Below are 23,245 nucleotides of genomic sequence, written 5' to 3' on the forward strand. Positions count from 1 at the left end.
AATTGTCAAGGCTTTTCTGCTCGTCACCCCACAAGTGAGGAGGCTGGGGATGCACAAGGAGCTGGGAAAGGACAGAACTGGGACAGCCAACCCCACCTGACCAGAGGGATATCCTTCACCATGTGCTGTCATGCTCAGCAATAAAACCGGGAGAGGAAAAAGGAAGGGGAGATGTGTGGACTGATGGTTTTTGTCTTCCCAAGGAACAACTACAAGTGATGGAGCCCTGCTGTGCTGGGGGTGGCTGAACACCTGCCTGCCCAGGGGAAGTGGTGAACGAACTCCTGATTTGACTTTGCTTGCACACACAGCTTTTGCTTTACCTACTGAACTGCCTGTCTCAACCCCACGAGTTTACTCATGTTCATCCTGATTCTCTCCCCCATTCCACTGGGGAAAATGAGTGAGTAGCTGTGTGGGGCCAGGCTGCAGGCTGGGCTTAAATAGACACACAGGTATCTGGAAGAGCTCAGTGTCCCACTGGAGTGAGGATGCAAGAGAGGAATTTGAGGAACAGTCCAAGGATAGCCTTTGGCTTAAGCAACTGGTTTCTCTAGGAGAGCTTGAAATCTAAAACACAAATATACAATGCATATATTTCATAGAGGTTTTCAGAAAATATCTGAATTATGTTTTACAAATTACTATTATCCAATTCACTTCGAGATACTATTAACTTATAGTATTGAACTCTGAAGTCTTAGTAAGAAATCATGTTTGTAATATGAAACTACGTAAGTTAAGATTTTATTAAGTTTTTTCTGACAAATCTTGTTATAATTAACACTAAAAACAGGCTCCTCAATTAGACTGCATTTCATACTGTATGTTCAAATCTCCACACACCTTTCAGAAGGAATAATCTTTCTGATACTAAATCCTAAAGCAAGCTTGTTTTTTTCTCGAATAATTTCTGTGATAGAAAATTACAAAACTTAAAGCTATTATTCAACTATTTGAGGAAAAAATATTTATTATGTTAAAACAAAGTAAGAACCTTCCATATGGTCAAACTTGCAGTTATGCCCATGGGCACATACAGTCAGTCAATAAGAAAACTCATTTTTTGTTTATTTATGCAGAAATCCATCAAGAATTAGAATGATAGTAAGGTATCTACTGTGGGACAAACTCCCCCTGTATGTCTAACAGAAGCAGCTCTCTCCCACTGTCATCTCAAGTACAGAATTACTTTTCAAAGTAAGTTTGCAGGTATTTCTCCAGGATTGCTGTCCATTAAAGCAAATATTCAGTATAACATAAAACAAAGCTGTTACTGGTTTGCAGGACAAAAAGAACATAGTTAAATTTTATACAAGATGACTCCCACTCTACAGCAAATAAAAAGAACCAAATCAGTAAAGCATTTTAATATTCTTGTAACACAACCTAGGTTTAGTCCTTTCATTTTTCCAGATATCCCCATGAAGATATTAACTTTCTAGTATTCATAATGCAAAGTACAACAACAGACATTTTAAATTTGCCCAGATTTCAATTCAAGTATTTTAAAATATGTTTTCATGCCTTCTTTTCAGTGTATTGAAAGGTCATGTTTTTTTACATGAATGGTTACAGGCACAGTTCACAACACAGGTCAAGATTTCTTTGGGGATTCATTCTCTGTCTCACATTTTAAAGTACGTTCATGATTTGAATTCAAGATAAAAGACAAATATATATTTGATCTAAATGCTCAGACTGCCCCACATATATAATGCTTAAACAGCATGATGATCATTCACTGATGATGATTATTCATTTCATATGCTTTACTAATAATGACTGTGAATGGAAGTCACAAGTGCATTACTTAATGTTATGAATAATCCTGTGTAATGTCTGTCTATCCATGTTTCCAGTTAATATCAGCAATTCATGTTCATACTCTGAGCGCTCCCCACCCTGCGTGCAAACACAAAACCCCAACCAATAGACAGGGTTACCTACCAATGGTTCCCGGTTTTTGACCAGCCTGATTATTTTAACTGAATCTTCTTCTTCATCAATATCATCAGGCATGGGGGGCAAGACAGGATCATAGTTCTTCTGAGCAACAGTATCATGTACAGACAGCAAAGCCTGGAAACATTAACAGTCAGAGTATTATTTGGCATCTGAAAAGTTTAGGGAAGGGAAAGCAGAGGCTATTATTCATACCCCGAATCTACTACTGTGATGCAAATAGATTGAATATAATTCTTGTATACAATTTTACTTCATTTCAAACTGATGAAACAACTCCATAAAGAATAATAAAGAATATGTTTCTATATATATATAATGTATGCAACTTGTAAATTGTAGATGGAAAACTGTGTTTTCATACAAACAAAACACCACATGCTTTGCATGCTAGCTTGAAATTACAAGAACTATAAACAGGAGAAAACCTTAGCCTTCAAAAGTAAATACATAATTATACTTGCAATAAGTAAAAAGTTTATTTGACTGCAGTAGGCAGTCCTATGAAACAAATAAACAAAATAAGAACATTCCAAGATTTCTGTTCAAGCACAAGGTGTGTAACATGAAGCTGTTGCCCAAACATTCCCTTCACAGGAGCTCTGAAAGCTTACCTGGTTTACTGGATTCCTTTCATGTGAGCCTCAAATTATGTTAGAAATTTTTAATTTATTACGGAATTCATCACTGAGATTGAGGAACATACTACTGAAGCAATTTGGTTTAGGCAGGTGCTTATCAACCACCTGTTGCATGTCTTTCTTGCCTCTTTTCCTTCTCTAATGCTTCTCCAGTTCATGCATAGCTTGAAAGATATATTTTTCAAAGAAAAGCCTAACAAAGATTGACAAAATATTCCATCTTAAAAATAAAATAATTTATGAGCTTTCACGAAATAAGAATCTTGAAAGGCAAAGGAGATTAGAAAGCTCATTCTCTGAAAGCTCTAAAAAATCTCGGTGATAATACAAAATTCACAGCTTTTTCTAGATACAGAACTCATGAAGTTCTTTTCTATTTTGAAAAGTCTTCATTATTTGTAATATCCTGTACACTGATGAAAAACAGTTAAGTAATGCTTTAGCTTTTGTAATGCAAACTGTACATTGTACCACAAATAACAGCAACAGCCATATGTATAATCCCAGCTACTTCTGGGATTTGCTGCTTCTGTTTTCAAGTCGTTTCCTCTCAATACATGACTATTTAACAGCCTTTCTTAATAAAGGACAGAAAATGGCTACATTTCTCTGATGCCAGTTTCCTTGCTACCTAGTCATAGGTGGCCAGTATTTGACTGAGTACACAAATGATGAGAAACTCTATGTTCACAAGGATAATACAACTGTTTTTAAAAACATGACACTTCCATTATGCTGTTCCAGAGTGGGGTTTTTTCTGAATGGAGAAAACCTTTAACAAAAAAAAAAAAAACAATTTCTAGGCAATGCTACAAGCTACCATGTCAAAAGCTGAAGGCAAGGAGCATATAGAAATCTTTAAATTCTGAAGTATAAATTTAAACTTAGGGCTTCGACAAAACAAACACACAGGATGATCATGCCTGCTTCATGATAAATTACTATTGTTTTACTTATCTTTATGCATGTTGTACAGTTTAATAAAAACACTTCAGCACACTAATTATTTCTGGATTTCTTCCCAATACATGGGAAGAAATTTTATGAATAATTTTATGAATTTATACTACTTACCATCAGAAATTACTATCTCCCTCCAACAAATGATCAGCTTTACTTTAGATCTGAGCTAAAAATCTCAGACTAGCAATTGTGGATCCTCCTGGAAATGTTTATTGTGATGCATTACATATGTAAAAGCCATGCAATCACATGCTGTCCTCTAAGATGTATATGAAATATCAAAGATACACTAAAACAAAAGCTGTGTTTGCTTTTACTTAAGGCTACTTACTGTTAAGACTTCTAAAACTAGTCTTCTGCAATTAAATTTTTCCACATAAAGCTAGGGCACATTCATGGAATGGTTCAATTTAATGAGGTTCTATATTGCAGTTTAAAAACAATCAGGCAGATAGAGAAAACAGATGAAAATAATATAAAGCAGCATTTCAAGAGTAAAAGGCAGACACTTAAAACATGTTCAAAAGAACCTACCTTTGACAATGAAACTTGCAAAACCAATTCTGTCCATTTCTACACTGAATTACGCCACCAGTGTTAATAAGACACTTGTCCTACTCTGCCAGATCAAGCTCCTGGACACTGCATACAGAACTACAATGCACCCCCAGTGCTACAAACCAATACCAATCAATGCCTGGTATTTATGATGCTTTTCTTCACTTCAACTTCACAACAACTAGAACTTACCAACCTAATCATTTCTTCTCCCAAAAAACATATTAAACCACAATGTACTACAGTTAGCAATATAAAATCTTTTCCTCCAAGTCCAGCACTACTTTATCTCAGCGCAAAGATACATATTTCAGATGAGAGCAGGAATGCCTGAAATGTTGTCTTTTCTCAGTCAAGCTTTCAGAAGAGCTTCTGACATCACAAACTTTTTTATGATGTACAGTGAACATGTTTTCTTTCCTTCTTGTCTTACACCACTGTTTCTTATAACACAGTCCTCTCTGTCCACTGTAGTTGCTCTGAAATAGTCATCAGCACAGACTTTGGACAACAACTAATTTGCAAACAAAACTTTAAAAGCCATTTTGATTTCACTTAATGTGTTCAACTATAAGTGATCAATCAGTCCTCAAGAGCACTTCTGTATGTTTTGAACACAGGAAAAAACTGCTGTATGCGCAGATCTTCAGCATAATCTTTGTACCATTCAATAATATAGCCTAAAAAACTATGTATCACACTAGATGTGTATAGAGAAGGTTGGGACTTTATTTAAAATAAACAAATTGCAAGTGCCAAGAAATAAAACTTGGATCCTAGGATGAACAAGATTTACCCAGAATAACTGTTCAAGCACAAGGCAATGTAAAGATAGCAATAGTCTCTTTTTGTATATAAGAAGTGAAGAACTGATTCATTTCCACGATACTAATTTTTTAACTCTCACAGGAAACTGAAAGAAGTGCATACCATTTTTTTTAATGCTTTGGTTTTGTTTTCAAATACACAGCTCTTCAGAACTATGCACATAGGATCCGAGATTTGGGTGCTTAATGTGTATTAAGCACCTCTGGAGAAAAAGATTTTATTTCAGCTCTGAGTTCTATGCTTATGATTCACTAATGTAAACATGGTCCGTATTTAGAACTTGAAAGAAGGTATGATTCAAACTCCTGCACTACCTAAATATAAATATTGATGTTTGGCTAAATTCTTAGACATGATCGAGCTGGAAATGAATACTTTCATCGGACCTCTGAAATGTCTAATAACTAGTGCTGTATTTTTTGTATTAAAACTATCACTGATCATTTCACAGTTTATAAATTGAAACTTTACACTATCAACTTACATGAAGAAAATCTGACATTGGAAATGTTGTAAGTTCTTTTTCTTAAACTGTTCTGAAACTTTAAATGTTTATTTAAATTGAGAATGTTATTAATGAAAACAGTTCTCCATATTGAAAAATGTGTATCACTTAACTAGACTAATTACATTTTTGCTCTTATAAAACAATGACAAATTTCATATTATTTTTTACTTCTCTTTATATTTTGAGATCTGTAAGAGTAAAAATACACCAGTAGCCCCTAATTCATGAACACAGTTCCTTATGCTTTTCAATTTTTATTATTAAAAAAAAAATCTCCATCTAAACTTTATTTTTCATGCATGCTTTGTGTTTAGTAGCCTAGAAAAGCATTTTAGAAAATGGTAAGTTAAAGAAGTGAAACAGAATGAGGGAAGAAACAAAAGCAGCCTCCTTCTTTATAGTACTTGGAAAAAAACATTATTAGAAATTTAAAGAGTGACTAGTCATCAACAGAAACTTTGTAGCGACTCAAACCAACCTTTAGGAGAGCCAGGAGCTGCAAGAAGAGCACAACACTGCCAGCCCAGCAGCTGGCGACCCTGCCTGTGGAGCACATTACTGCCCTGCGGCACAGTCAGCAGAACGGAACAAAATGGGCCATGACTGTGCTGTCCCACGGCACAGCTCGGGTCATTAGCACAGCTACCTCCTCTGGCAGCTCAGCCTGAACTCCGCCAGGTGAGACACAGACATTTTCCCACCTCTTTGCTTTGCCCTGGTGCCAGTAACTGCCACTGAGGCTGGCACAGGAAAGTTTCACTGGAGAAGAAAAGTAACTTTATCAGCAACCACAGCAACATGCCCCTGAACTCACCTGGCAGAGCTCATCCTCCAGAGAGCTCTAGCCGTATTATGCTTTGAGATAAGGTTACAGAAGAAATAAAAAAAAGATGAAAATGTTGGTGGAGAAAATTATTCATGATTGGCAAGATTAATTTATGAGTAACTTGCATAAAATTAGAATAACTGAGTGAAGTCATCCTGCAACTGATACCAAAGAAGAAAAGCTGAAAGAGCTGGGAGAAGACTGAACCAGTGAAAGAAAGACCATCAAGAGCATCAGAATAGAAGGAAAAACACACAAGTCATAAAAGCCAAACGTGCAAGAATTTACAAAACAGCAGAATAAACCGGCAGAAAGCTGAAGAACTATGGTGATTGCATACAGACTCTAGCCACTGTGTGGTAAATCAGCTATCAGAAATAAACAGCACGTGACAATCTCTTCACCACCAACTCTGCCTGCTACGGGACTATGTGCAATTCTAACCATGATGTAAGATAAGGGTTAACCAGGGAACAAAAAGACAGGTGAGAACAGGCATCTCAGCCAGGAGATATGAACAATCACATTAGCTGAATCTCTCCATCTCGGCTAAAGCAGGAAGTATAGTCCAGAAGCAGAAGCAAGCAGTAAAACTACAGGCAGGAGGAACGTAGTTGTGCTGCTGAGGAGGCCAGAGGATGGCTAGAGTAGGAGCAAAAAAATATTTTTCACAAGCTACAGTAATCACATATCAAGCAGAGAAGTAGTATTATTCTTTCTGATGCAGCACTAATCTAATCACTTTCCAAGAGAAATCTGGGATTTTCTATTCTGTACAAAATTCCCAAGTTAAACATATATAGTACATAATGTTAAAAGAATATGTTAACTTCCAGTTAAACCAGTTTGCTTTTGCCACTGAGGATCACTCACACTATTCAACCAACATAAGCAAAAACCTTTGACAGGGACAGTAGGAAAAAATAAATGAAGTCCTTTAACTTAAGCATAATTTTATGTTCACAATCAGGAAACCAATTGGTGTACTAAGTAAGAGATAAAAAATCTGGGCTAATTTACTTCCTTCCATCCTTCAAAAGATATATTTTCCTATATATCCTTTATAAAATATGCAGAAATTATACATTGTATGAGAAGACAGCAGTTACATATGTGCAAAACAGAAAATAATATATCATGCTTGCAAGTGTACTTGCATGCTTGCATCTGTACTTAAACTAGAGTTGCCTTCTAGTTTCAGCTTATCCAGCTGGCAATTAAATCCCTTTCTCTTCCAATCTTTGATGCAGCTGGGTCACAGCAGTGGTTCAAAATAATAATACATACTGTGTATATATGCGGTTTTGAGTTCTTAATATCTACCATAGACTAATGATCTTAGCACAGCAACATCTCGGTTGGATTGATATTCAGTATATATTACTTTTTCCTCTTTACTATAGTGGACTTTATTCATGACTATGTGAACTTCCTTTCACAAAGGGTAATTTCCTTGCCTGAAAATGCTATTTCTTGATTTCAGATTCACCAGTCTGAAGTGATGGGTTTACCTGCAGCTGGTGGCCAGACGGCAACAGCCAACAGAAAAATGAACTTTCTGATTCTTCAGACCCCCGCTTCCTCTGGCTCAATGTTCACAGCCCCTGGAGATGTTTCCAAAGTCAAACTGTTCTCAGTGTTCACAGAAACACGCACTCTGTCCATCCGTGTCATCTGGTAAAGGTGTTAATACCCTTCCAGATGACAGCCCTATCTTTTCCCTCAGTTGTGGATAACAGAGGAAAAAAGCTCTGATTTTAAATCAATAGTGAAGAATTTGAACAGTCTGTTTTACATTCGCAACATGATTCATGTAGCTAAAGTGTCCTTGAAGCTCTAAGCCCTGTTTAAGTAACTTCCAGGAGTACAAATAGATGGTATTCAGAGTGGAAAATGTCGAGACAGCATCACTGTTTCAATATCTTGGCAATCCTTAATTGATTTCTTTTTTGAAAAAGTGGCAGCTTCCCAAGAATATTAAGTGTTTACAGTGGAAGCATGTACCTTTTCTTGGTTTAAAACCATCCAAAGACACTCCAAAGAAATCATATGAAAATACAAAGAAAGTAAAAGCTGAGGATGCAGTTGCCTTTTCTAAAAAAGTGTCTCTAGGAATGACCCAGCCTTTATTTGACATTGACATCACGTCTAAAGTCCTCAAAAGAAAAAAATCTATTGATCCAAAAGATTAAAATCTGAATCAACTTAATTCCTCCAGAAAATAAGAGCATATATTCATCTAAGGAGGTCTTAAATTCAGCTACAGAGTACTCATACTATGTGGGAACCTAAGAAAAGTGAAGTAGAAAAGAGTAAGCTGTTGAATGGAGAGTTCAGACACCATATGACCTAACAAATATAAAGGAAAAACACTACTGAAGGAAAAAGCAGCATAAAAAGATGACATCTAAAAAAAAGGACTACTCGCTTTATATTGTGCAGTTTCTCCATTTCACTAGTTCAGTAGACGAATGGAATTACTACTTGAAAGGGATGTGATTTTATCTGTCCTGACTTCTTCCTCCTCCTAAATTACTGGCTTTAGCAATGTTGCCAACTTTTATGTTCTGTATCTGAACGCTGTAGTTACATGCATGCAATTGAACGTTCTTAGGTGGGTGAGAGCTGGTTCCCTCATGTCGGAAAGTTTGTATATATAACCAAAGAATTTCTTTGATTTACTTTTCAGATTTTATATTTTCTGCTGCCAACCTGCCTGGCTTCACTTTTGTTTATGTTATCTATCACTTTGTTTATTATACGTTGGCTGCTAGTGAGCATTCTCATATCCGTACATCTAAGATCGACAGACAAGCTCTGTACTGGACATGAGCCGAGCTACCACCAGATGGACCTGAGAGCATTTCCAGAGTAACATGATGGTTGTTACTTAAATATACTCCTGCAGTATATCATTCACCTCCTTTCTATCATTTTGTCTCTATGCTTCTAATACGGTGTATATTGTTATATGTCAGTTCCTACAACAAGAGCGTGCCACAACTGCTTTCTGAATTTCTTTGCCTGACAGATGTGAAAAAATCAAGGCTTTTCTTGCTGTTTTTAAAAGGACTATTTTGCCATTACATTTTTGTTTTACTTACTCTATCCCAGTAACATGAACATTCCAGAAATAAAGACAGCAACATATTTTCCCAACTCTCTTTACCCAGAAGAGGTTTTTTTAGAAAAAAAAAAAGTAATAATGGGTGCAAGCAGAAATGGAAATCGGAAGTCAAGGTCTAAAGCTGAAAAGAGTTTCAAATAAAATACATTTTTCCTCCAACTGGTTGCCAAAATATGTGATGGATAGCTTCCCAAAGTGGCAAATAGTTTAAAGACACGAAACACTGGGCAGAAGGATTTCAGTCATTTGCCAACAAAAGTCTCCCAGCACTGTCCCCTCTGCCCCAGCTTCATGACTGGTATGCTCAGAACTTCTATGGGTTATGTATCCATCAATCAATGTCATCAAACCATCAATGCTGTGGTCCTTGCTGATTGTTGCAGTCATTTGCATCTATTATTCAGGGGAAAAAATAAATATTTCTACCTCCCCACTGATACTTCACAGCATACCATCAAAAATCAAGCACATTCTTGTAGGTTTACAAATTAATGACATCTGATTTTGCAAGTAAGGATTATGTAGGTAAGTTTCCAGTTGACATATGAAGTTCATTGTAATCCAGCACAGCATATTAATAAATTTAAAGTGTTTGTATAATAAAATCTCTTCATATACAAGCACAGTTCCTACCAATACATCTTGCAGACAACTGATGAATGAATAAAGGTCACGGGATATTACACTTCCTAAACAGATACTGTAGTTTGGGTTACCATTTGTAAGCATAAATATTTCACGAAGAGGAGAAGAGTCCCCAGGATGTGTGCACAGGTAGAAAACATTGGTACCTCTGGAAAGACGTGTCTCTAACATGACAGGGCCAAAAGGTCCTCCAAGTTTTTAGGATACAGTAGCAGCCCAAATGGAGCTCAGATCTTAATGGACCTGAAATGTTGTATTTTAGTTCTTCAGATACAAAACCTGAACAGTTGTAGGCAAATCCCAAATGTTTCCAGTGGAAAATGTTAACTTTGCAGAAAACACATAGCTCAGTGAAAAAGCCCTGATGGAAAATCTTCAGCAGGTCTAATTACAAAGGAAATGTTGGAAAGAAGACAAAGTTTAGATTCACTTTTTTTTTTTTTTTAATTACATGCTACATGAAATACTTCATGAACTTTTCAAAGCAAAAGTGGATTTTGTTTTATATTATTATAGCTCAATATTTTATTTCAGTGCTTTGTATGGTAAAGTTCTTGCAGAAAAAAGCCCAGAGTCTCCTGGACATTAATTCACATTGTTGATTTTCACCAGTGACTGTAAGGTAGCTTTAGAAGGCTCTGCTGCTAAAGGCTTAAAATGTTTGCTTTTTTAGCAGAAGAAGCTGCACTTTGATCTGAACAGTCTATTAGGCCACTATGCAAACCCAGCAAGCCTCAGATGGCAGGGATGATGGTATCAGCAGCTGTTTATGAAATAAAGGGTACAATTTACAAACTTCCCAGTAAATACAAGAGAACCAGAAAAGGACAGGACAGCATTAAAGGTATGCTTCATGCTCAAAGAAGCACTATTTCTTTTCTTAAAGAAACCTAATCAAATATAGGAGGCATGTATATGAAGAACAAAGTGCCCTGGGTTCACTATCTGCAGTTTTAGTTTTGTTTAACTCATGGTTTTATTCTGAAGGAAAGCCAAAGAGGTGAAATTAGATGAAAATATTTACAAATGTAAATGATTTTGTGAAACTGAAAGTCAAATGTACCGCTAATGAAGTGCAAATAAAACAGCAAGCTTAAATCCTACTTGCAATTTGCTGGTGTATTCATCTTTGCCATTTGAAAGCAATTAAACCCCCCAGCCCCCAACTTAAAACAAAGAATCTGTATTTTATATGAACAGTAACATTCCCAGCCATACAAGAGCAGTTTTCCCTTCACTCTGCAAGTAATATTAAAGTTCACTTCCAAAAATCTGTTCATTCTATGGTAATAAAAGAGAAGACAAGGAAAATACTGCATGTCCACCTCTTGCTCCCTCTATGGCTATAGCTACAGTCCACCAAAGTGACCCAAATACTTTACATTCCTCTGCACCATGAGGGACTGAACTCATTCACAGTCCTGCTAGGTGCTCTTGTTTAGGTACCTAGTTTATGTTTCAGACTAGCAGCTGGCTAACCTTCCAGCACACATAAACAGAATTTAAACTCCATTGAACAGGCAGAATCACCACTGGAACAGCTTCATTTCCTCCTTTGTTTCCTTTGTTTCCTCCAGGTCATAAAGGCATAAACATTCTTCAAAGCAGTTTTAGCACAGTGGCATTAATTTTTGAAATAATTATTGCTCTCCCCATTACACCAATGACCACAAAGGACATATTTTACGTAATCAAAAACACACTTAATTTACCGTAATAGAGATTGACTTCAATGGTAAATTGGTTATTTTGATATGTAATGATCACAAATATAATTGCTGTTATAAAGACAAAGTTAAGCATTATTTAGATCTGAATAATATGTCCCAAGCCTGTCTCAAAGTTAGTATAATTGGGATAACATCATTCAATGGACTAGGAGGTGGTTCATTCTTTAACAATCTTTTTTGTTTACAGCTACAGCAATAGCCTAAAATGGTAATTCCTATAGTCATTTGTTTCAGTTCTTCAAATAATTTTAAAAAGAAATAACAATTATGCTCTTCTGTTATGGCACCATCCCAAAAAGAAAACAGCTTTTTCCAGCTTGTTAGAAAAGCAACTGAAACCTAGTTATTCAAGACAGTTTTTAATAAATGTGGAAATGGTTAAAGTCTTTCATTCTTGGCTTGATCATCTGTCATTTGTACATCTCCTTTCTTACAGTGTTCCTCACTGGAGTTCTGTTCTGGTGCTGACAGAGTTACTCTCGTGACTGCTTCGCTTCTGCCCATTTCCATCCCTACTAACAGATAAGACCATTTTGCTAACTTACTTGTGACATGTTCATTAAATAGCCAAAACTAAATTCCCTTTTAGGGATTTTTTAGGTGTATTTTGTGCCAGCATCTTGAATCTTAGTCTTCCACTTATGTGTTCCAATTTACACAATTGCATAACAGTGAGATATATTTTGTCTATAGAGAATTAAAAAAAAAAAAAGCTTAGCGCTCTCAACAGCAATACATCCAGATTCATAAAAAACCAAAATTTCTATAGACACACCTCTCTCAATTGCACTCATGCCTACCTGATGCATCATGATTTTCAAAATTTTTGTCGTTATTTTCAGAATCCTGTACAACTCTCTTCTTTAAAGACATTCTTTTTACTGTCACATAAATTCTGTTAGTTTCGCCAAATTATAAACCACTAAAGCTGAGAAGACTTACTTCTTTATGGTATCCATATTTTGTACAGAAGTATTCACAGGAGTGTCTTCTCTTAAATCAGAAACACCATTTCTTCATGTATATCCCAACTACACATTCCAGTATTCATGTTAAAAAACAGCTTAAGACTTTAACATGTAAAAGTTAAAATGATGGTAAATAACCAGAACCAAATGTATTGAAACTTACATTGTTGTGTTTGTATGTGAGGTGCATGGGCATTTTGTTTGGTTGATTTTAGTAAATTGCAATAAGATGTACACCTTGAAGATACAAAACTTATAGGTCAGGCCAAGCCAGCCTGCAGGCAGTGCTGTGTAGCTCCAGTCAGAATGGTGTTTGGACCTAAGCAAGGATGTATTTGGGGGATTTGAAACACCAGCAGATCAGGCTTGAGCCTGCCTGCCCAGCTCTCTGCAAATGTACTTTTGATTTCTGAAAGTGCAGTTTCTGTCTGGTGAAAGGTCTGGAGGGAAAGCCACATGAAGAGTGGATGAGGTCACTTGGGTAGTTCAGCCTGGAGAAGACTGAGGGGAGCCCTCAGTGCAGTCAACAGCCTCCCCATGAGAGGAAGAGGAGGGACAGACACTGATCTCGTCTCTGTGGTGACCAGTGACAGGATCGGAGGAAATGGCCTGAGGGTGTCAGGGGATATTTGGGTTGGATGCCAGAGGGTGGTTGGGCACTGGAACAGGCTCCCCATGGAGGTGGTCACAGCACCAAACCTGACAATTGAATGTATTTGGTCAATGGTGATTCTTTGGGTGTCCTGCGCAGGGCCAGGACTTGAACTTTGATGATCCTTGTGGGTCCATTTCAACTCAGGTTATTCTATACTTCTATTTCAAAGAGCTAATTTCTGGTCTGCTTAAAAATAAAATAGAGTATTCAACTAGATTTAGGTTCTAGGGTATGGAAATACTATTCTGTGTTTTGATATCTTTAACAAGGTAAAGCAAGATTAAAGAATGCAAACTCTAAGTCCTTATTCAGTGCTGGAAATTAAAAATAATAAGTGTGGCTGGCCTATGTCCACAGGGCTACACAATCATATTTTAAATCCAGAACGCAAATGAAAAGTCTAACACACAGTTAAACAAATCCACTTGATTTCCCAGAGCTACGTGCTCTGTTCTACTTCCAGAGTTCTGTTTTAATCAGAAAAGATAAACCACAATCATTATTAGTTCATTTAATTACAGTAAGTGATGCCACATTTGAGAGCAGGGAAAAAAACACCACTCTGTAACTGGATCCTTCATGCAGTTTTTAGAAGACAAAAATGCCCAATTTATTTTTCTTTTCAGAAGCAAATGCACCTGACAAAACCTTGAAATTACTTCAGGGCATTTTGAAAATCTCTAGTCTGATAAGTATAACTGCCTCAGAGAAACTACTTTCTTCTTTAGAAAACTTCCCTGTGGATGAAAATGACAAGTACCTCAAACTATCAATAGTTTTACTCATCAGATGCAAACACTCAGAAATATATTCAATGAAAGAATTTTGTAATACAGAATTAAAATATAGAAATATTTAGTTAGTCAGACATGATTAGACACCTCTCTCAGCCTTTTTTGGCCCATTAACCAAACCTGCAAAGTTGTAAACACCTTGCTAGACCTGTCCCTTTATACCACCAGTCTTGTGGAGGCAGTGATGTAGTGCAAGCTAATCCTAAGTGTCCTTCACCATGCCAGAAACATTTGAGCAGAGCTGTAGGAAACTGGATGCTCTCCTGGCTCCAGCTAACATTGCAGTTTTAGATCTGGTAAGAAAAGAAAAGTATCCCCTGCAAAGTAATGTACAGCCACCTTAAGTCAATCCCAAATTAAGCCATATATGCATATATGTTTTTAGACAAAGCCTATGGAACATCATTGGAAAAGATAGATCAGTTATGCCAAGTAATTTTAGGTATGTGAAAAACAGCTGTTATAGCCATAATTTTATCCCAGAAATCTAGAATGAAACCAAGAAACCCTCTTTAGCCATAAACCTAATAACAAAGGGCTAGAAAAACTTATGCAATGTATGGCATAAGCTCAGATACAACTGAAGGGACCAGGAGGTCTCTGGGGAGGAACTGGAAGTACTGAGTCCTTCCTTTCCTTTTCTCTCCAAGAGAGTGCAGGGCAGATCAAAAGAAGAAAATCAACTACAGCCTCTGAATAAATGCAGTCACCTGGTCAACGTGAGGGAAGAGAGAGCCATGATAATTTACCATCCCTCTGAGGCATGTTTGCCATGACATGACAGGGGAAGAAGATAATGGGCAAGCAAAATGCCTTGCACAATGTCAGTTCTTACCCCTACATCACACCAACACCTGCAAGGTGCAACACAAACACCTGCAGGGCAGGGAATTGTGCGCCTTGCACAGGATTAGGCAGTCTGGCCATGCAAAGGGCTTGGTACCCTGCAGCTGGCCATCTTCCCCTGCAGCCAAGAAAGACATTTGCTAAGTTACTGCAGTTGTTCAATCATTAACCACTCTGAGGGGAAGGCACTTGTTTCCCTGAAATCCCACTAAGATTATCACATTGCCTTTCACTGCTACCAAGGAACAGACAGCAAGAGTGAGTGCATGAGGGAATGAGTGAGAGCAAGCAAGAAAAAGAGAGGGGGAGAGACAGTTTTGGCAAATGAGCTGTCTTCAGACTCAACCCACTAAAGCTTCAGAAGCATGAAGCACACGTGGACAGTCACTAAGAAAATACCTACAGTGAAGCTTAGGATCTCTCCAATTTCATGCACCAACACTTCCTCTTCTAATATGCCATTGGCATTACTTACCCCTTCAAAGAAAAACAGCTTGTCACTTTACAAACTATGGAAAAAGCATCAGTGCAAAAATTGTCAAAAAGCAAGTGTAACTGATCTTTAAAATTTTGTAGCACTTTGAAGATACCATAGTTTCTCAGGTTTTGAGATGAGTATTTATAAGTAAGATAAATGAGTAACTGTCTTTAAAGGCACTCCTTTCCACTCTGCCGTTTTAATTTCAACTTATCAACTGCTGCATTTAATTACCATTTCAATACACATCTAAAGCACTAAAGTCTTCTTTCTCCTAACAATGGAAAAATAATATGATTCTGTGCCTCAACAATGATACCTAGAGGAGGTTCTGACTGGATATAAGGAAACAGTTTTCACTAGGAATTGGAAGAGGCCACACAGAGTATTTGCAGAATGCCTATTCCCAGGTATTTATTTCCAAGACCTGATAGGAGAAAGCTCTCAGCAACCTGCTGTGAACTCAGTGTTGACCCTGCTTAGAGCAGCATGTTGAACCATCCAACCTCCATCCAACCTCAGCGATTCAGTGGTTCTATAGTCTACTGTCAGATAAAAGGTATCAAGTTCCTCAAAAACACCAAAGAAAACCCAAGGAGTTTTACAAAAGTTTTCAAAATTAGATGTTTTTAGAAACATTACTCATCATAAATTTTGTCTTTAGTACCAGGCTGCACTCCTTATGCATGATGCAGATAAATCAATGACTGACAACCTTTTGCTGAAAGCACAGTTGTAACAAACTTATGAAGCACATGTATTAAAAGATAGCAAAAGAAAAAGAAATTACCTACTTTTCAAAATAGCCTTTGCAAATAACTGTTTCCTTTTATAAGTACAAGTAATAGCATAGTAATTTATAGACAGCATTAAATGTTTCTTCATCACAGGTATTTCTGATTAACACTGCATACATTCTTAAACAGCACTTGTTAAAGAAGACAAACCCACACACAGCCCAAGAAAGCAGATGCACACACCCAAGCAGAATGTGCTTTGCAGCTGCAACTCATCCTCACCTTGAGATTGGGTTTTGCAAGGAGTTTCAACAGCTCTCTGATCTCACTGCTCAGTGGTTTGCTCTGCAGCTCCTCAGCCAGCTGGGTGGGAGATTGAATCAACACAAAGACCATTAGCAAAGCCTTGTTTTACCCAGTGCATCAGTGACAACTCAGAATCTATCCTGTTCAAGGTTATTGCTTTCCAGCATGTTCAAACAGAAGGCAGCATGAAGGAAAACACCATCAATCACTGGGCTTCTGTTTCTGGCCCTCAGTGGACCAGATTTAAGCCAGGCCTTTTGGCTCAGTTTAACACAAGTAATCATTTCTGGCAAGGGTGCAGCCAGATCACATTCTGATTTATAGCAAAGGGGGCAAATCCCAGCACTTCATTTAAGTGAATGGTCCTTTGCGTGCAGACAAAGAACTGCTTGTAAAAATGACTGGATCAAACTTTGACACTGTCTATAAAAAACAGTTTCGAATGAGGTGGTGAAATCCACACTGCTTCCAAAAACCCACAGTAGCTGTGCTGTTTAGGACTGGGATAAGAAAGCAAAGTGCCCCTACAGTGCAAGCAATCTGAACCTTTTATTATGTTTACACATACACTGGAAAGAGCTTGTTAAATGTGAAGCAAGTTAATCATAATATAATTTGTAACAGGTCATCAGCAATTCAAGCCTGTAAAATGCACAAACTGTGTCCTAACAACAAGATCAGTAATTTATGTTTGGTTATACTACAAAATTGTGGCTTTGTGAACAATAGAGCAGCAGTTTAACTTTTAATCCCATGGCTATTTGGCTCACGTCTTGGGTTTTTCTTATCATGCCATTCTCAACTAATTTGGACTCAAGAGGCATATTTTACTGCAGGATTTTAGACTCAAACTATTTTTCCAGAAGAAGAAAAAGCTAAAATGCATTTCAAAACACTGAAGTTTGGTTTAAAATTCTGAAGCTACATGGCTCATTATATAAAACGTGATTTCAGATAATCACTTGTTTTCTTTACATTAAATCAGTATCATAAAAATGTCACAAAGAAAGATTGGCTATTTGCAGCACACAATTTTATTTGTCTAACCTAATTTTAAATTTGTACTTCCATTTTGTATACATTTTCAAGATAAATGGATAGATGTATATTTTGCATAATTATATATAATAGATCTATTTGAAGAAGCCATTACAGACATCAGATATGCTTTGAATACCTTTTTTTCTTTTAACCTTTAAATTAAACAGAGTATCAAAAATTCATCACCTACATCGTACAGACTTTTAACTGTAATTCCTAAGAACATCCAGCAAGTACCTCGGTGTTTATAGTAACAGTATTTGTGTCTCAATACTAAAAGATCAGAACACAGTCTCTGTAGGAAAGGTCAGAATGAAATATTTTAAGACACAAAGCCAAATATTGAGGTAATCTGACTGCAATTGAGCCTGCAATGTTGGAAAAGCCCTGCAAAGCTGAAAATATTCTGTGATAGGCATGGCAGTAGGTCTACAACATGGGTTACGCTTGGTTGTCTTTTCATTCTTTAGATTATACTACTCATAACAGGAAAATAAAATCTATTAATTTGTGTTTCACTGATGGAGACAGGCAACCACTCAGCAGAATGACCATTTCAGCATTTCTCTCTCAGATGAACTGTACACAAGTATTAACTCCAGCAGAACTGGTGTTTGCTTTGCTGGTACAAATGCACATACATAAGGTTTAGAACAGTGAGAAAAAATACTTCATTACTGCTTTAACAGACATTTTAATCTTTTAATTTACAACATACTTCTCAGAGATAAAATAATTTAAAACTTGTTTTCCTTCATGTGATTTATATTGTTTTCCAAATATTTTCATTAAAGTTTTAGGCACATTTAATACCTTGAGACAGAAGAGAAAGAAAAATAAAGATTGAAAGACAAAGTCAGTTCTCAGATTAGCAAACAGATCCCACCTCAGCTGGTTTAGATTGGATTTTTATTTGTTATTATTGTTGTTGTTGTTGTCAAAGTGCTGAGATTTGAAACAGCTACCAGCAGCAGTACATGGCATACTCAGGACACACTGACACTGTGTGATCTCCTCCTACACTAAAGACTGCAGGAAAAGCTGTCTGAAAACCTCCTGTGTGATCTCTTGAGGGAACCATAACATTTCAACAAGCTCTTTATGAAAAGCTGCCACTAAAGAGAGGGGAAGAAAAGCAAGGGAGAGGGCCAGATGTGAAGTGAGGTTGGCAAGGTGAGGAGCACCAGGGACTGGTCTTTAAAGCTTCTGGAGAAAGTTCTGAAAGTACTTTTGCCAGAACAGTCTTTCTACCAACCTTGAGGCCTTATTTGCTGTATACACCTATCCTGCCAGTGATTTTGTTGTGGTTTAGGAATGGAATTCTCCAATTTAGTACTGCCACTAAAACCATGCACCACTTTGCCTTCCCTCTCCAACTGGAGGCACAAATGCAACATCACAGGATGAGATAAGAACAATTTACTGGAAATGGCAATGAGATAAGACAATCTACTATACTGTATGCATATACTATTATTAAATAAGTAATAGCAACAATATTAATAACAAAAGGCATAAGAAAATAAACTATTCATATGGAAAAACTCCCTGATAATGGACAATACCAGATGGCTCTCTCCATCTGGTGTACCCCCTTTTCTTGATTGGAACAAACCCTTTCTTCCTGGCAGAGAGTCCCTTTCATGAACTCTGAACTGACGTGAGGTGCTATGGAATAACCTCCATGTCCTAACCATGCCCTCTCCCAACTAGTGCAAAAAATTACTCCTGTCCTGGCTGGAACCAGGAGAGATGTTTAGATCATTTGCATGAAATCATTGAGCCCTAAGTCAGACATAGCTGCTCCAAACTAAGAGGCAAGCAGAATGTCTGATGGGAAATTCAGCCTAGAAGTACCTGGGGGAGAGAAGAGATGGTATGGCATCTGGGAATATGAAAATGTTTAGAAAAGCCTTGCCACAATTGTTACTTCTAAAACTGCTTTAAAAAATAACACAAGAATAAGAACACACTCCTTAAACAGTTTTATTTATGATAGCAGCACCTGAGATTTCAGTTTTACACCAAGCAGGAAATATCTACTTGTTAATAAGAATATCTCCTCTTTAACTATAGAACAGTTACTATCAGTAGGAAGAGAAAACATTAATTTAAAGTCTATTGAAATGAAATGTGGTTAATAACACCAACATGCTCTTAAATACCTGAAGCTGACAACCAGTCAGACAAGCATGCCAAAAAATAGCACTTTAAACCTGAAACTTCATGAGTTTGGGACTTACAAAGCCCACTACATGTAATTTTACTTCTTCAAAATTTGCTGATAGCTACCAAAACATAGAAAATCCTGCAGTGTGCTAGCCTGACTTCAGCCAGCAAAGAACATCCTTACCTTGAGACAGTGCCCATAAAAATCTCAGTTCACTGACACATAATTAATGAAGAAGCAGCAAGAGCATCTATCAAAAAGAAGCTACATTTGAAGTAGGTAGATGCCTAGACACAATCATGTCCCAACATGTACACTTAAAAACACTACCATATGTGCATAATAAAACATTCATAGGGTTAAAAGCCCCAACCTGCCTCAACTGATGAGTGACTGAACACTTTAATTTGGAGATTTCCAAAACTATACATTTTAAATGAGTCTGAACAAAATGAGATTGCTCAGCATTTCTGAAAATATAAAAAACTAAGTTTGGCATCCAAAATAAGAAATTATTTTTAGTAAGAATTTTGGCCCAGAGATCCATTACACAAATATTAGCTAGGATTATTAATATGTCAGCAAGAACTTAATGAAGAGAATTTCAACTAGCTTTCTAATTTTCAAAATTACTATCAACAATATTTAAAGCTATGTGAAGGTTAAAAAAATATTACTAATATATGCCTGATGTCAAGGCTAATGTATTGTTATAGTTGGTATGTTACAGGATATAGCTCTCCTCCTACTGAAACATGATTAAATTACCATATATCCTTTTTTCAACAGTCTTCAAGTAAATTTTAGGTTATTTGTTAAAATGCTACCAATCTCAATTCTCAACATTTAATATTTTGTAAAATTTGAAAACCAAAATCTATTAATTAGATAAAAAGATAGTTAAGATTTTAAAACAACTCTAAAATACGTGAGGTTTCAAACATGCTGTATTAGAAATGGATCCTAATACATATTGCTTTTTCGAAAAAGCAATCTGACATCATCAATTGCAACAAAGATTTCTGGATTTCACCTAAACCACAGTTTATTAAACATTTCTCTATTCTGGCCTACCTCAGGTTCAGTCATAGTTTATACAGGTGTGTTCACAATTCATCTGAATCCTAGAATTAACCAAATAGCAAGAAATGGCAGGTCGGATTTTTTTCTTGAAAATAAAAATTATAGTAACAGGAAATTAACTACTCCATCAATGCTGACCACTTTTACAATTTATTTTTTGGTTATGAAGGTAATTTGGAAAGCTCCAATATCAATAAATCACTACTGTACTTTTTCTGAAATAGTTTTGATTTTTTTTCAAAAAGCCGCTATCGTAGGTAGTTCATATGCTTCATTTCTGTAATATTATTTGTCATTTCTCATGTTCTGTCAGCAGTGCTGCAATCTCATTTGTCTGTATTTTTCCAAAGCATTCCTCTTGTCTGTGACTTTATCAAAACACTAATAGTTGACAGCTTTTCCCCTCCCAGTGGAGTTCCAACCTGTAGTTTTTATTGCTTAGTTACTAAGCAGAACAAGAGGCTACCTAGACGCAATATTTTGATAACATGCAAGTGAATAAAAATCAAAGTAATATCAGCAACAAGCCCAGTGATGACAGAAGCTTTGGAAACCTTTGCAGCTTCTTGTGATTGCTGCTCAGAGGATTATATTCATATGTTTGCACTATGAAGAGTTCTGCTTGCAGACAGTTTTTTGGTAGACTTGGTACCAGTGATCTCAGCAGGGGACACTTACATCATCTGCCAAGGCTGCTGCACCATGCAGTATGGGCATCGGGTTCTGTTTCTCATAATAATGCAGTTTTTCATGAATCTGGAAGACAATAGCACAAAGTGATAAGTTTATTTAGCAGCATGAGAAAGAGTACAAAATAACCCTGTTGAGTCTGTTGACTGTCTGTAACTAAACATCCTTATAGAAACCTACAGGCAGCAATCATGTAAATGCAATTCATCATCATCCTCTGTTGAAGTGCTAAGAATATGAAATCAGATGGAAAAAATGCTCAGTATGCAGACCAACCCACAGAAAAACTAAACATTTGTGATTTTTCTCTCCTGGCTTTCTCTGTCCATATTTCTAACATATTGCTTCAAGTATCAATTACATTTTATATTGCTGCTGAAAACACAAAGCATAAAGTGTTTATCCCCAAGATGGATATAAAAACCCCTGTAAATTATGATTTATGAAGTGAAATAATAGCTTGCCACCCACATCTTGACAGACAACTTGATGGAGCGGCTGCCGTCATTAAAATAATTCAGAAACAAGGGTAAAGCAGTGCTGATATGAATTCTGAAACATGAACATCTGAAAGAAAGAGGCAGTCCTTCAGCAATGTAACGTTTTTAATGCATAATTATCAACATTAAAGATGCACTGTGCTTTGGTTCTTCCAAAAAGGGAAAGGATACACCATTACTTAAACACCACCCTGTTCCCTCCTCCACAGGTTACGCATTTCAAAATTTAGATTTTTTCCAGAATGAATGCTTTTAAGAACCAAAGTATTTTAAGACTTCTAACAAGTTTCTTTGTAGCTATTTCAGAACAGCATAAAAGACTATATTAAACATATAACTTTATTAATTCACATTATTTCCCTGAAGATACATGGATATACAAATATTAATTAAAATCTAAAAAAAAGAAGACAACAGTAGTCTGTATTAATGCAAATATACCCCATTCTTAGATTTTGTGCTTTAGTTCTGCTGCTCTGAAGAAGGCATGAACTCCAGATGGTTGGAGGAGTTGAAGAAGGAGCTAAATCAGGGAGTTCTGTGCTTGCCAAGGAGGAGGAAACAAGGTCTGGTGGAGGCTGTGGGGTGCAGAACTTGGCTGGGGGCTCCTTCATGTCCTTGGAAAACAGGATCCCCAATGATACCCCAGCACTCCCCAGCACATTGCTGAGGGAGGAGTGGGACAGAGCCAGACAGCAGGGACAGACTTAAAAGCAACCAAACCACTCCTGGCACATTGAAACTGTTCAGAGTTGACCAGATCATCTCCATTTTGCACTAATTGTTCCCTCAGGCATTCCCTGCTTCTTCCACATTTGCTTTTCTCTGCTTACTTCTCCCCTAGCAGCAATCACTTCTCTCACTGCCTATCTGATCTCACTCCCTCACTCTTTAATTTAAAGCTCATTCTTTAAGTCCATTATTTTTAATTTACACTGAACTTTCACAAATACATCCATAACAAGATAATGCCATGTCAGTGGCACTTGTGCTTGCCACTCTTCCTGTCTTCTGCTGTGCTTCATAACCCTAAGTTCACATCTGTTTTTCCTCATTTAGACTGTATGTTCTTTGAAGAGCATCTTAATACAATATGGCATGGTAAGGTCTAAGTCTTGATTGATTCCTTCATAATTTCTGCAATCTTAACAAGATTATTTCAGTATGTCATTGGTTAAAGGATGCT

At 36.8% G+C, this 23,245-nt stretch overlaps 1 protein-coding gene across 2 annotated transcripts in view; it reads right to left on the bottom strand.

The window, feature by feature from the left end:
* Positions 1 to 23,245, bottom strand: part of MPP7 (MAGUK p55 scaffold protein 7) — a 146,689-nt gene that overhangs the window by 41,783 nt on the left and 81,661 nt on the right. For both annotated transcript variants that reach the window (XM_063414352.1, XM_063414362.1), the window contains 3 exons: positions 21,548 to 21,625; positions 16,552 to 16,632; positions 1,951 to 2,082 (listed from right to left, as the gene is read on the bottom strand). In XM_063414352.1, coding sequence (XP_063270422.1) covers positions 1,951 to 2,082; positions 16,552 to 16,632; positions 21,548 to 21,625 — 291 coding nt within the window. The remainder of the gene's footprint in view (positions 1 to 1,950; positions 2,083 to 16,551; positions 16,633 to 21,547; positions 21,626 to 23,245) is intronic.

Source organism: Prinia subflava, chromosome 1, assembly GCF_021018805.1.
Source record: "Prinia subflava isolate CZ2003 ecotype Zambia chromosome 1, Cam_Psub_1.2, whole genome shotgun sequence".
Taxonomy (NCBI): domain Eukaryota; kingdom Metazoa; phylum Chordata; class Aves; order Passeriformes; family Cisticolidae; genus Prinia; species Prinia subflava.